The sequence below is a fragment of the Mastacembelus armatus genome, chromosome 6 (assembly GCF_900324485.2).
Source record: "Mastacembelus armatus chromosome 6, fMasArm1.2, whole genome shotgun sequence".
Lineage (NCBI taxonomy): Eukaryota > Metazoa > Chordata > Actinopteri > Synbranchiformes > Mastacembelidae > Mastacembelus > Mastacembelus armatus.
In genome coordinates, this window is record NC_046638.1 from 23,835,755 (window position 1) to 23,850,734 (window position 14,980).

At 39.1% G+C, this 14,980-nt stretch overlaps 1 protein-coding gene across 1 annotated transcript in view; it reads left to right on the plus strand.

Annotated features, from left to right (window-relative positions):
- Window positions 1–14,980, plus strand: part of shank3a (SH3 and multiple ankyrin repeat domains 3a) — a 249,953-nt gene that overhangs the window by 140,741 nt on the left and 94,232 nt on the right. The window contains exons 5-6 of the mRNA XM_026310747.1: window positions 13,669–13,777; window positions 14,297–14,448. Of these exons, the coding sequence (XP_026166532.1) occupies window positions 13,669–13,777; window positions 14,297–14,448 (261 nt within the window). The remainder of the gene's footprint in view (window positions 1–13,668; window positions 13,778–14,296; window positions 14,449–14,980) is intronic.

Sequence of the window (14,980 nt, forward strand, 5' to 3'; positions counted from 1 at the left end):
CTGGACCTGATTCAGCTCTTTCTTTATCTGCACTGATTCTGATGACAGCATGCATTCCCCTCAGCACTTCTGACCACCTTGCTTACAAACCCAATCATGCAAAAACACTGATATATACAGACAACACTAAGGTTGTCACTTGTTATATTGCAGAATTAATTCATCTGTAATTTAGACTCTACATTAAAATTGAGTCAAACCTGTTGTTATGAATTTGTTTACACTAGGCTGCATCGAAGGGCCAATTTGTAAACTTTAATTTTCCACTTGGTTTCTTTTTACATAGAGAAAAAATCCAAGCAAATCAAAATGCGTCTCTACAAATCACTTGAAGATATTCTCTCTGTTCATTGGTTCAATAAGTCTGGGCTAGGACTAAGAACATAATCACAGGAAGAAGATCCATGTTCTGCACTGCTGAATAATCCCGTGATAATCCTTTCTCTGCAACATGGAGTAACAGCACACTTGGCATTTACTCATAACTGTGGTAATTATCTGAACAATATGTCAAACAAATCTATACCAACATAATGTTGAATTGACATTAGTACAGTTCCCACTTTGTAAAGGAGACATGCAGCCACTGTTGACTGAGCAGAACAAAGGAGTGAATATAGAGCATATACAATGACATACTGAACTTTGACTTGTTAACTGAGTGACAGAGTATTCCTTGTAGTTGGTCTGGACTGAGGTCAGCTCATGTTCCCACCCCAGAGGAAGTGCTCCAGAGTTTGTTAGGGCCTGGACCAAGACCACATGCAGTGTTGGTGCGCTTGTTTTCGGCCACACCAAGCACAGTTGATGAATTCAGACCTGCCAAGCAAATCACACCAGGGAGTAAAAAGGACCATAATTTGATTCAAGTGGTTTGAAAACACATGTCATTGCATCTATAGTACCACCTGGTCTGTGACTGTAATTCACTAAACTGCCATTTCAAACCACATTTTAAACCTATGAAAGTGTTTTATACTCAACAGCTTTTGAGCAGAATATCACTGTAACAATGCAGAATGGCCTGGCATTCTTGTTTGTGAATTTCTCTGCCTATTCATGTATAATAACACTTCACTAAAATTCATATTTTTGTGCTCATATACGTTCTTGTTTTTGCATTAATGGTTTGGCAAGCAAACAAGAGCTTGTTTGTACTGATGAAAGAGACAATGCTGGATAAAGCTGTACTGCCAGTGTAGCCAGGGGGTGGGTGGAATTGGTTGAGCATGCAGCAGAATGTATTTGGGGTCCACTTACAATAAGCCTGTGCTCTGCATGTTTGTGAGTGTGTTGATGAGTGGGAAAGAGGCCATGGCTTTTCCCTGATTTGTTCCAGCCTATAGCCAACCCTTTCACAGCTAGCTCACATTGTCCTGCCTCCCTGCACTGTAGTTCATTTAAGAGGAATACTTATACATTATTACAGGCAAAACATATCATTGCAGTGCTTCTGAATTGGATTACTAAGAAGGTATCATGCTGCTGCGTTCTGAGAGAGCTACCAGGAGCCAGGCCACAGAGGTTAGACACAACACTGCAAAAATGACTCATGAGATCTAGAGTAGTGGGGCTGCTCTTACTTAGGTACACATAGAAAAATGTGGAGCTTTAGTTTGGAAGTGTAGCATTTATCTGAACTTCCTGGTTTGTGCTTGTGGACACTCCTGCTGTGACACAGTAAAGCATCAGCCATTTTACATGGAAATTTAGTTCTAATATCAAATCAGACATCTACATGCACTAGAGGACAGAAATGGATTGATGACTATTTGGTATATGAATTACACACATTTCATCAACAGAACCTGACTGGTTTAAATGAGGGATTACTGAAACGTGATTTCATATGGTCTGTGTAAAAAGAGTTGCATCATTTAATATTTTTAAAAGCAGTATGGTTACCCCACAGAACAGTGTAACCATACTGGTATGTGTATGCTGTGGCAGCAGCTGGCATGGATCTGGGTAAAGGCTGGTTTTAGACTACCATGCAGAGAGATAGTTTTGTTTCTCTTCTTTGTCTCCCTTTCTTTTTCTTTGTCTCTTTATCTCTTTATTCCCTTCAGTAACACTGATAAAATACCAGAACCCTTGCATAAATAAGGCAAACAGAAACAAATCTCAGTTAAAGTACCATTATAATTGTGTGTTTGGCATATTAGCTACATAAAGGACTCTACAGTCTAAAAACATTCTCCCTCCACAGGGACAGTGGAGGGAGAAAGGTTATTTAGAACAGACATTACAATTATGATGTTAATGGCTGTGTCTAATATGAACTTAGCAAGCTGCAGGAAGAGATTGGGGATCTTTCTATATCTTCACTAGAGAGGGATAAAACTGAGTTGCATGTTACACAGAAACATTTACAATCAATGATGCGTTAGATGTGGTTACTATAGTAACCACAGTCCCATCACTGTCTTTGAGTGTGTTTTGTTTTTGCACTCATGCATCATGAATACATGTTTGTAGTGTATTAAATTATGAATCTGTCATTTTATGTGCAGGCGTATATATATATATATATATATATATATATATATATATATATATATACAGAGCGAGAGAGAGAGAGAGAGAGATGTATGATTCCTTGTGTAAGTATGTGTGTGAATGAGTCCAATAAATTTTATCCTTCAGTGTGTTTTTCATGTAGCATTAGTCTCCCCCTAAGCATAAGAGTGTATCATATTACTCTGCTTTATTTTGTCACTATGCAGTAAAGCTCAAACATTCTTCTCTCAGAAAATCTTGTTTCCTGGTAGCCAGACCATAGTCTGTCATAGAGTGTACTGGTCTTTCTGTAGCTCAAAGCATTTACACTTTAAGCCTGTTAGGCATGGATATGAGAGATTTCTAAAGCTTTTGGTCTCTCAGGCAAACATACAGTACGAAAAGCTGAGGGCCAAACTGACATACAGTATATAATGAGACTGAATATACCTCTGGGCATTATTAGTAAAATCTAATCACAAATCATGTCCTTTTAATACAGTCATGCATGTATTTGTTTTTAAGAATGAAGCCAGTGTTGGGATGTTGGCAGCACACTCCTTGAAACATTAAGCAATGCATAGGATTCTCCTTTTGCTCATTAAACAGTTTAAACATGTCTGTGGTTCACCAAAATTAAATATTAGTATTAGTGCTGCTGAAATGTTAAGATTTTGAAGGGGAATTCCAATAACCAGTGAGGTCATTCATTATGAGAGTATAAGAGTAAATAAATTCATTTTTAATTATGATTAATAATAACTATAATTATAATTTTATGTTGTGTTTGTGGTGTGTGTACATGACGTGCAGCTGCCTTTTGTTCTTGTCATCTTGTGTTTCTGTGTGTAACTGTTTCTTTCAGATCAGTTACAGCATGACAGCGAGCTGATGTGTTCAAGCTTTAGTGTTAAGTGGCAATGCAGGACTTGAGTGATGTTATTTTGGACCTGTTGAAATATGGACCCAATGTAAGGTTGATATTTAACAGCCATATACATCAAAAGATTATTAATTATTAATGAGGCCTTCCTTTATCTCCTACCTGTTGCAACAGTGTTGTGGTTTATCTTCAGTCGCCTGCTGATGCTCTTGTGTCCTATTACGTCTTTATGAAGTGTCACTCCCTGGTTTCTTGCTCAGGCAATGTGGAGCTATGTTCAATCACACACAGTCCAGATCAAACTTGAGAATTGTGAACAAACACCTATTGTTAATGCTATTAGCCTCAATTGAAAACCATGGGGGTAGTCATTTCTGTTGAAGTGACCACAGATAAACTGACTTTTGTCTTCACCAGTAAACTGCCTTTGATGCATTGAGGTTATACTTTGGAGCCTGTATTGTCAGCGTAGTTCATCTACCCTGTTGTTAATCCTAGAAAAGACCAAATAACCTACACTTCAGTTTAAAAATAATCCAATATTTGCAATATGGTACAATTTTAAATGGTTTAACCTAATTGCTGTTGGATAGGTGTATACACAGATGTAACAGCTCTGTGTCTCTAATATAACATGTGAAGTCTGGCTAAATCCCCCAACAAGATATGATGTTAAACACTCTGCCTCTGTTGAACGTTAATATGGATGGAAACCAGTATTAGTTTTGAAACCAACATATGCAAAAATAGTTGCATATGGGCATTTATTTTAGAGCCTCTTTTTAACTTTACAGTGTTTGAACAAACTTTACTGCTGTACCTGTTTGGTGCAGCTAATATTGATTTGACATTGTTATCAATCATTAAGCTCCACAGTAAATCATGTTATAGCTTTTATTTGAAATTTATCACAATACTTCACTACTACGGTGGCCCTGAGAGCTGCACTGCACTGCAAAAAGAGAAAACACAACCAAATGAAGAAACATAATCAGTATGGACTGATACGTCATGTGTAGTTGTCTGGTGTGTTGGGCCAGGCTTGTTTTTGTGTGAGCAATGACAACCCTATACATGTGTAGCAGCTCATCATGCAACCCAGGCTTCACAATGATACACTTATTTAATATATTGTATATAGTTTGACTCGATATCTTTAGCACTTGTACAGACTAATGAAATCCACAGTAATATCTTTGGAAGAAATTCATGTAACTTTAATAAAGCATCAGTGTTAATGAATATTGTGTCTGTGAAATGTTGATGTAACTCAAAATAATATAATGCAGAACAACATCACTGCAAATTATGACCCCAAAATGTTATGGAATTACTGAAGTGAAATGAACCTTTAAAATTAAAGAATGAAGCTTCTCAGAGGTAGTTTTCATAGTACTGTTGACAGCTTCACGGCAAACAAATAAACATCATTCAGTGTTGTTGTATCTGGAACTCAACACCTTGCTATGGTAGTTAATATGCTCAATAATTAGTTGGTTGCTTGTGCACAAAAATACTGTTTTTAAAATCCACCTTTAGAAATTGGAGGGATTCAGAAATAGTCGGAGTGGCTGGCCAAGTGTTTACTAAGAGATGCAAACTGGAGTGATTTTACTTTTTGTTTACTGTTAGTTTGTGTATGAAGTATTTTGTTACCATTCATGTATAAAATTACTGATTACTGTCACAATTTGCCATAGAATGAAAAGACTTTAGAAATTCACTTACTCTGACACACTGACTGATACACATGCACAGTTTAGCTTACAGTTTTTCATTTTTATTCTAGATCAACAACCCAGGAAGCTTCTTTATGCACAGCCGCTGTGTCAGACAAACAGTCAGTTTGACACTGAGCCATTATTTTGCTATAATTAGATTGGCTCACAGTCAGGGAGAGTGTACAAGGATCTGCAAGAATAAAGTCTGGGAAGAGGCCAAGTCCAAAACCACATGTATTGTTACAAAATTTCATATATATATATGAATAGTATTTATATATATATATAGTAGTTTGTGTGGTGGACCTTACTGATGTATCATACATCATATTTTACTGGGCAAGTATTTCAGCAAGCAAGTCTTTACCTACCAGAATAGACTGTAAGGGAAGTAAAAGTGTCTATACATATATATATATATATATATATATATATATAAACATCTGCCTAATACCAAAACAAGCTGCCTACTATTATATCTACAATCTAAATATCCACAGTAGCAAATTACAATATTACACAACAATTAGTGGGATGTTTCTGTCGAAGGACTTATTTTACATTTTATTAGCTTATGTTTCATAGAACCACAGGGTAACAAAAACTGGAGCTGTAAATATAATTGTCTCTATTCTAATTTTGTGTCCTTTTCCACTTCCTCTCTCATATGTTTGCACTGTTCTTCACCATCACCCCTCAAGTGACCCCATTTTCTTGTGTTTCTGCCACACTATGTCATTGTGTTGCATTTTTAATGAGAACATGCTTCTAGACCTTCATACTCTGCAATAAATCCATGAATTATAGAATAATCACAGAAATACTTAAGCCATTTGACTGTATTTTTGCTTCTCTTGAGAAGAGGTTTAAAAAGAGAAGCTTCTGTTCTGATAGTGAACCTTGAGTCAGAAAGAAAATACTGTACCTCTGATTTTATCTTCTTTGACTAGGGATATACTGTGTGATTTTAGTTTATCATCCTCATACTTTATAAAACTATTCTTGACTCTGCTTACTTACAAAATCTGCCATAGCTTGTCTGTACTCTATACTATTGTGCTGGATCCTGCATCCATCTAACAGAGAGGCCGTGCCCCTGCAGGGTGGCCTCTGTCCAAAGCGTCTTGGAGACGGGGGCCTGTTAGCTCTTACTCCAGACTGTTCACATAGAGCAGATAATCAGGAAAGATGTTTATTTGCTGATGTGACCACAAGATGTGTGACTGAATGTTGTAGCCAGGTTCTTTAGTAAAAGCACCACTATTTCATGTAAACAAAAGTCTGTTGGTAAAATGGACTGGTTAATGTACATTGCCTGAATTTCACCATATTCATGTAAAAGCAGCATAAAGAAGTGTTTCATTTAATCAAATTAACAGTTTCAGCTGTTGTCCTTGTTTGTGAGTTTCGCTGACATGATTCAGGTCCTGGTCCTAGACCCTCAGTTTATATGGACCTTTTTAGACCTCAGTTCAATACAATTCAATTCAATTCAATTCAATTCAATTTATTTGTATAGCGCCAAATCACAATACAAATCATCTCAAGGCACTTTACAAAAACTAAAAACCCAACAAATCCCTTATGAGCAAGCACTTGGCGTCAGTGGAGAGGAAAAACTCCCTTTAACGGAAGAAAAAACCTCCAGCAGAACCGGGCTCAGTTTGGGCGGCCTCTGCCTCGACCGGTTGGGGTGAGTGGATAGAGGAGAGAGAAAAGAACAGCAACAATAAACAACAAATAGACACTGCAGGTTGGTGGGACCAGTAACTGCACATCAGCTATATACAGCTCCAGGATCAGGGACACCTGCAGAAGTTAAGGTACAGAGAGAACAGAGAGAGAGAGAGAGAGAGCACAAGGTTAGTGACATTCAGTGGTGGAATATACATGTGAGGGGGGAGGAGAGAAGAGAGGGGAAGGGAAGGGAGTGTTAGGGTTAGGGTAGGGGAGCTCAGTGCACCAATGGTCCTCGGGCAGTCTAGGCCTATAGCAGCATAACTAAGGGATGGTTCAGGGTTACCTGAAGCCAGCCCTAACTATATGCTTTGTCAAAGAGGAAGGTTTTAAGTCTAGCCTTAAAAGTACAGAGAGTGTCTGCCTCCTGAACCCAGGCTGGGAGCTGGTTCCACAGGAGAGGAGCTTGATAGCTAAACTCTCTGCCTCCCATTCTGCTTTTGGAAACCCTGGGAACCACAAGTAGACCTGCACTCTGAGAGCAAAGTGGTCTATTGGGATAATATGGTACTATGAGGTCTTTAAGGTATGAAGGAGCTGGATCATGAAGGGATTTGTATGTGAGAAGAAGGATGACCTGCTACTTCCTACCAATCCACTGTGTCCCTGTCACCTGACTCCCCACATGAACCTGCTCACCTATTTTTCTATTTCCCAGCCCTCATGTTGTCAGGGTCTGACACTACTTCCTGGTTGATAGCCACCTCCTGGTTCTTGTCAGTTACTACTCTTGTTCTCAGTTTCTCTCTTTGGCTCATTTGCTAAGTGACTTCAGCTGTGCCTCATTACCGGCTCCTGGTTTTCTTTATAAGCAGGTTTCACCCATCAGCCTTTGCCAGAATGTTGTTGAAGCAGACCTGCTCTCTCCTTGTTCGGCCACTCCTGTTTTCTCCAGAATATTGTGTAGTGCCTCCATTTTTCGATGGCCTGTTTGCCAGCGACCAGAACTACTGAATTGTGAGTTTTCAAGTCCTTGCTTCACTGGCTGCTCTGGGAGTTTTTCTGTTGAGATCCTAGAAGAGGATTGTGTATATACTATTCACTGGTTTGGATGTTCACTTCACTGTGTTGGAGGATTTGGTGCACTCACTCTCAAGGATGTAAATACTCACCTGTTTGGATGCCAGAACGGATGGATGCTGGGCCTCCATAGGAAGGATCTGGATACTCACCGTCGTGGCCTCTACTGTTTCTCAAGTCTCTCACTGAGGAGGAGCCTCATTCTAACGTGCCACTGCCTGGAGATCTTCTGAGCCTGTGTTTCCCTCAGTTTGAGCTATGAGCCCAATTAACCAATTGTCTCCCTAAGTCTGTGTCTCCTCATCCATTGTCTCCATCAACCTGGTTCTTGCCGTTTTGCCACTCAGTTATTGTTGCTCTTCCGGAGTCCACCTCATCGCTACCCAAACTCACCCGTGACCCGTCATCTGGTCTCCTGGCCAATCTCCTGGTTGAGGGTAACCTGCAGAGACAACCAGCCACAGGTGAACACTAATTCCAAGGTTGAAGGTTTTATCTCAACAGTCACTTACCTTATCTGTGTTCTTCTGTAGAGGTACCTTTTGAGATCTGCCGAAGCAACCCTGAGGTTCTCCAGTTTCCTGATTCAAGGCATCGTTACGACACATTAATTCAAGTCCTGTAATAAACTCTTTCACCTTTCCTGTTGTGTCTGAGTCTTGGGTCCTCTCAACGCCGGCCTATTGACTTTAGCACGTTATACTCATGTTCTGGACCCTCCGTCATCCTGTTTTGTTCCTGTTACCGTACCTGCCTTTACTGTCTCCCCATACACTGCTTGACTGGTGTTACAGTGTGAGTCAGGATGGACGGATGGACAGATAAGTCACCTGGCATCTGAGTAGGTCTGCCACGGTCAAAGTAAGATGGGTTTGTTGCCAACCACGAGACTTCAGGATGATATGAGAAATGTGAAAACAGTTTAGACATTCTTTCTAGACCTTCTGTATGGGATTTTTTTTTTTTTTTTTTTTTTTAAACTTTTAAAATGTCTGGTAGATCTTTGCTTTTTGTTTGAAAAACAAAAAAAAAAAAAGATCTTGGCTGAGAAAAGGTTGGTGACCACTGGAATAAAATAAAGGCTTCAAGCAGATGTAGAAGCAATGCCATATCAACACAGGATGAAATGACACATTTTAGCTCATCATGCACTAAGTTTGAACAGGACTATAAATTTCTTGGCGTACGTAATGTATAGACAGAGTAAATAAGCTTCAATGGAGATGTTGAAGTGTCTAACTGTGATCATGAGCATGTCTTCATGAAACCCTATTGCTGGTACTGACAGCAAGACTCTGTGTAAAGCATTACTTCCACATCTGCCTGAGGCCTATGCTCTTTCCCATCTGTTTAGACTCTGCTCATATCATCCTGACGTCCCCAGAGCTTCCCCTTGACCTACTGCACTAGCTCAATTGGTTTACTGCTTAAGCAGTTGTGACACTTTACAGCATGTGTGTATTTTAAAGGCCAGCTCACATTAGACCAGTGTATGTGAATCTGAATATCCTGAATAAGCATCATGTTGGTGAATATTGTAATTCCCACTCATCCATGGCATGATGTACTGTAGGCCAGTTGTGTGGGACCAGGGACTATGTAGCCATGTGGAAATGAGTGTAAATATACGGCACGTGAATGTGTCTGGCACACATATTGTACATGGTGTATGGGTCACACATGGGTGCACATGAGCTATTGAACTGGCCATTATGTGTGTCCACCTCCCTTTATGAAGCAGTGGAAAAATACTTCAGTGAAGCAGGAGAAAGACCAAGAGAGAATAGCTGCAAAATGCAGGCAGTGAGTAAAATAGGCTTAGCAACAATAAAAGCAGGGGGAGTTGTGTTGTCTCTGTAATTTCTGGTCTCCTACCCAGGCTTTTATCAGGTAGTGGCAGATAATCCCCCTTTAGTGGTGGAGTAAATGAGAGCCTCCTCAGGGCACCAAACACCAAAGAAGAGACCTTTATCGTCTTTGTCCTCTTAGCTGAAGTAGCTCTTCCTCTCATTTTCTGCCACTGATTGGTAATCCTTTACAAATACTGAATGACTGTGAAATCACCATTAGCATTAGAAGCTGGAGTTTCATTAATTGATTACATTGCAAATTTTAAATGTCCTCTATTAATAATCTATCCTTATCAGATTCTTTATTTGAAATTCAATTTGATATTTTCAGTAGTAGTAGCATTAACGGTCTGTGGCCATTTGTGAAAGGAATGCATAGGAATAAAAACCATATCCATATCAACAACACCAGTTAAGGAGTAATTTCTAATCATATGAAGAGCAGGAAACAAGACCTGGTGTTGAGGAACAATCTGAATCTGCAGGATATTTTCCTGTTTAGACGAGTTGAATCCTACTGCTGTTTTTTACTCTGCTGCACTGAGATGAGCTTATCATTTTGTTCTTGAAGTGCTCTTAAGAATTGGTCTCAGAGATACGTTCTGCTAGTTACTTGTTGTTAACCTCAAATTGTACTTGGTATTAACAAATTTGTACTTTGTAGAGTTGATACACGGGTATTTCTGCAGTTCATGCTTTCAGGACAACAGCCACTCGGATTCTGTCCATCCATTTTCTATACCCACTTTTTCCTGAAAGCCAGGGTCACAGGGATCTGCTGGAGCCTATCCCAGCTCTCTCTCGGGTGAAAGGCAGAGGTACACCCTGGACAGGTCACCAGTCCATCTCAGGGCCACACAGAGACACACAAACACAGACAGTCTCACACATTCACACTCACTCCTACGGGCAATTTAGATTCACCAATCAACCTGACATGCATGTTTTTGGACTGTGGGAGGAAACCAGAGTACCTGGAGAAAATCCACGCAAGCACAGGGAGAACATGTAAACTCCACACAGAAAGGCCGGGTTGCAAACCCACGACCTTCTTGCTGTGAGGCAACAGTGCTAACCACTCCATCACCATGCTACTCAGATTCTGTATTTCGATCAATTTTACACTACTGTGTTTTCTTAGATTTGCTTCAGCCTTTTCTCTTGTTTTTGCCTGCTTTGTCTGCACCATGTATGACATATAGTTTGTGTCTGTATTTATCCATGATGTTCACAAAGAAACAAACCACAGATTTCCCCTGGGAAATCCTGAAAGAGTGTGTTGCAGCCAATAGCAATCAAACTGGGCATGCATATGCAATTCATAGAGCTGTGTTGTTACTTCTCAGTCACCCAAACTGAAGTTATTAAAGATATATGTGTAATATAATGATGTTAAGAACTCATTGCAGTCAGCAGAAAAATCCTGAAACTGTTCCTCAGGGTTAAGGCTTACAAACTGGGAGATAGTGATGAGGTGCAAGAATACACTTTGTTTACTGTCACAAGAGAGGAGCCTGAAAAACAACAGGGAAAATTATAAAATTTATAATATTAAATAATAATTAAATTATAAATTCCAATGGCAGAGAAATGTATCAAGAAAACATGCATTTGTGTTTCTCAAAAGGTTAAGTGATTTAATATTTTACCTTCATTTAAGTTTTTTATCTGAATGACACTTAGCAAATGAGTGAATGAAATAAACAGGAAGAGTTATGACATACTTTCTGACTCATTTAAAAAATTTCACCTTTCATTTCTCAATCATTTTACGAACTATGGAAGGTCATTTTATCTTCCTCTGTTGCCAAATTCTGCTGGAAGTGCAATGCAAAAGGTCAACTATTACTTGACTGTTTCTAAAAGTAAAAAGGTAAAAAGTGGATAGATGCTTGAAATAAAATGATCCACACTGATCTCTCTGTACCAGATGAACATGTTTCTGCAACATTTTTCTTCAAGCTGGAAACATAATTAAGTTTTGGCAAAGTCCAGAAGAAGGAGTATTGCATTATCTAAAGAAGGAGACTTTTTTTGTATAAATTAAAGGGAATTTTAGAAATGTTTTGAACTTGAAATATAAACTATAAAACTGTCTTTATTAAAAATTTGGTGCAATATACATGACAGTTATTTTTTAATTCATTGTCTGAGTTTGTCTAAAATCATCTTTTGACCAATGTTTCATTTGATAAACTATTGCTCTTACAGAAATAACACACCACCAATTCTGCACAGAGCTTGATTTCTATATCTATCGCACATATCATCCTTTTGTCATGTTGCCCTGGAAAATAAATTCTGCTTTTGCACGGGGATGTGTATTTGTGGAACAGAGACTATAAAATAGTGAGAGGAAGTTTATTAAGACCCTCACCGAAGGAGATAGGTCATTACAAAGCTTTTTTTTTTTATCAGTCTCTATTCAACAGGCAATAACACAGACATTAGATCCAGCTGATCACTGGCAAATCACCCACAAGCTTCTTCAAGGCATTGTCTTGGGTATTATATGGGACACACGCACATAGACACATCTCACAAACACAACCTCAGTGCTCTTCCCACTTGTGTGCATTAGCTGCCAGTGCTGTCTTTGTATCCCATCACCATAACAACTGCCTCACAGAACATTTGAGAAAAAAAAAACAAAAAGCCAAAGTGAATTTCCCTCACTCTCGTTGACTTAGAGATGGTGAGAGTAGCGGTCGGCAGCTCCTCGCAGCATGTCTGTGTGTGTGTGTGTGTGTGTGTGTGTGTGTGTTTGTGTGTTTAAACTGGAGGCAGGCTTGTAGAAGCAAGTGAGCTGCAGATGACTTGGTATGAAGAGACAGGGGATGTGTAATGTGAAATTCTGAAGGTGTTGTGACTTTTTACTACAAGGGATATACAGTATATGATGCTGCACATGGTGAGTGATGAAATGGCTTCTTTAGTGTGTTTGTATTCTTCAATTTGTTATATGTCTCTGCTAAGTAATGAATCCATGTAGAATGCAATGTATGCATTTGTGTGTCTTAAGGATTTTGCACATGTGGTTGTTACATAATGATCAAGGCAGAGAAGCCTTGAGAGAAGGCAAAAGCAATCAGAGTTCTCTGTGAAGCTCATTTGGCATACTTTTGCAATTACATCCTCAAGATACATACTAGACTATCATTTGTGTTTTATATTCAGTATTAAACTATACTGTAATAAATTGGCTTTCATAATTCCTTTTTGTCTTCTGTAAGTATGGTACGTAGTCATTAGATACGTTATAATGTACGGCTATAATGTTTGTGTGTCTCAGACAGAGCAAGATGGATTGTTTCTGTGATTCTTCAGGCTACAGTAATGTATTATGAAATGTTAGTGTTCATAGTTTCATTTTTCACTCTGTTCTCTACAGGCTTACGCCCATCAGCAGAAGTGATGAATATTTTTAATCATAAGTCACAGAGGAAATTAAGTGTTTGAGTGTAAGATGAATGTGCTATGGTTTGGATAGGTACGAGTTGCATGTGACTACTTTGTTTTTGCTTTACGCAAACATTTTTAACCATAAGCGTTAAACCCAATAATGTTAATGTGTGTGCTCTCAGAAGATGTGCAATATAATTACCGTAAAATATCTGTATTAAAAACCATTACATTCAAACTCATCTTAGCAGCAGGATCTCTTTTTTTTTCTTTTCTTTGCAATAACCTCCAAAGGACTGATGTTCATTACTTTACAGCCTCTTCCTTGTCTTTTTTGGTTCATTCTATAACAGCTTCTATATCTACTGCACATTTACTTTCCTTGACAGAACATAAATAAAACCTTCAAACCCAGAAGAAGAGAGCAGCATCTTTCGCTTTCATCTCCGAACTGCATTATTAAACATCCCTATCCACACGAGTCTGACATCACCCATTCACAGCTGTCTATTCCTCTACTTTACCCCCTTCTTATCCCCTTGTTTCTCTCCATCAGGCAAACCTGAAGAAGTTTATGGAGTATGTGCAGCAGAGGAACATTGAAAAGGTTTCAAGGTTCCTGGAAAAAGGCCTGGACCCCAACTTCCACGATCCAGACACAGGAGGTGAGGAAGTATATGCAAAGAAATATCCTATCCCTACCTACACTAGTGGCATCTCATCTATATAGTTTCTTAGATTTGTGTCATCCCCCACCCCACCTCAAAATGACCATGTATGGATCGTCAGAAATAAGCCTCCTGCATGCTGGATAAAGCTGGATTACTCTTTTTGCTAATCTCCTCATGTTTATGCAAATGTTTGTCCAGCCATAAAGGAGATTTCCCTGTTGGGTGACCTGTAGCCAGACAGAGGAGCTGTGAAGCGATGGAAAATGAGAATAGGTTGGTTTATCACCAACAAGAAGCAGCCACTTAGGTGAACAGGAGGGTGACAATCCTGATAGCCGAGGCAGTAATCCAAATGCAGAGACTCTGCAAATGCAAAACTAGTTTCAATAAGTATAGTGGCCCATTTTGTCTTCAAATATTGACAGCTGAAATTGTTGAATGCTCATTTTTTAAAGCCAAATCTATACTAATGTCAATGGAAACGTGTTAACTTTTTACCCTTGGAATTTATAGAATGTCCTTTAACGCTGGCAGCACAGCTGGAGGGGTGTGCAGAGCTCATCAAGGTGTTGAAGAGTGGAGGGGCACATCTGGACTTCAGAACAAAAGATGGCATCACTGCGCTACACAAGGCCGTGCGCAGCAAGAATCATACAGTCCTTATTGTGAGTATAACACACACTATGATGGCAGGAAGCTGACTCATCTCTTGTTATTTCTTTTGCTACCCCCTCTGGAAAAGGAGCATTTGCAGGCAGGCCATCTCTAGCAGAGCGTGGTGGAGCATTTGAGTACGAGGGTACTTTAGCAATGACTATGTGAGGCATAACATGGCCTCTTTCAATGGGGTGGCATATTCAGTGAATGGCCTTGTATGTGTCCAGTTTGAAGAGGCTTGTAACCTAAATGAAAGGGTTTACATGAGTCATGTAATTAATTAACTATTGAGCACAAGCTGTTGAAATTGGTTATTTCCGCTCAGTCATTGTCATCCTAATATCCAATTTCAATGGAGCATGTAACCTACATAAGCTGATCGAAAGGTCATAGTCTAGCTTTCTTCAACTTAATAAACTCATTATATATTGCGTGCGTACATACAGTATATACAGTATATAAATGCTCATGGTAATTCTAATTTGTAGACGTGATTAAGATGCTTTGTACTACTGATCGAAAGATTACTTTCCTGAGGTT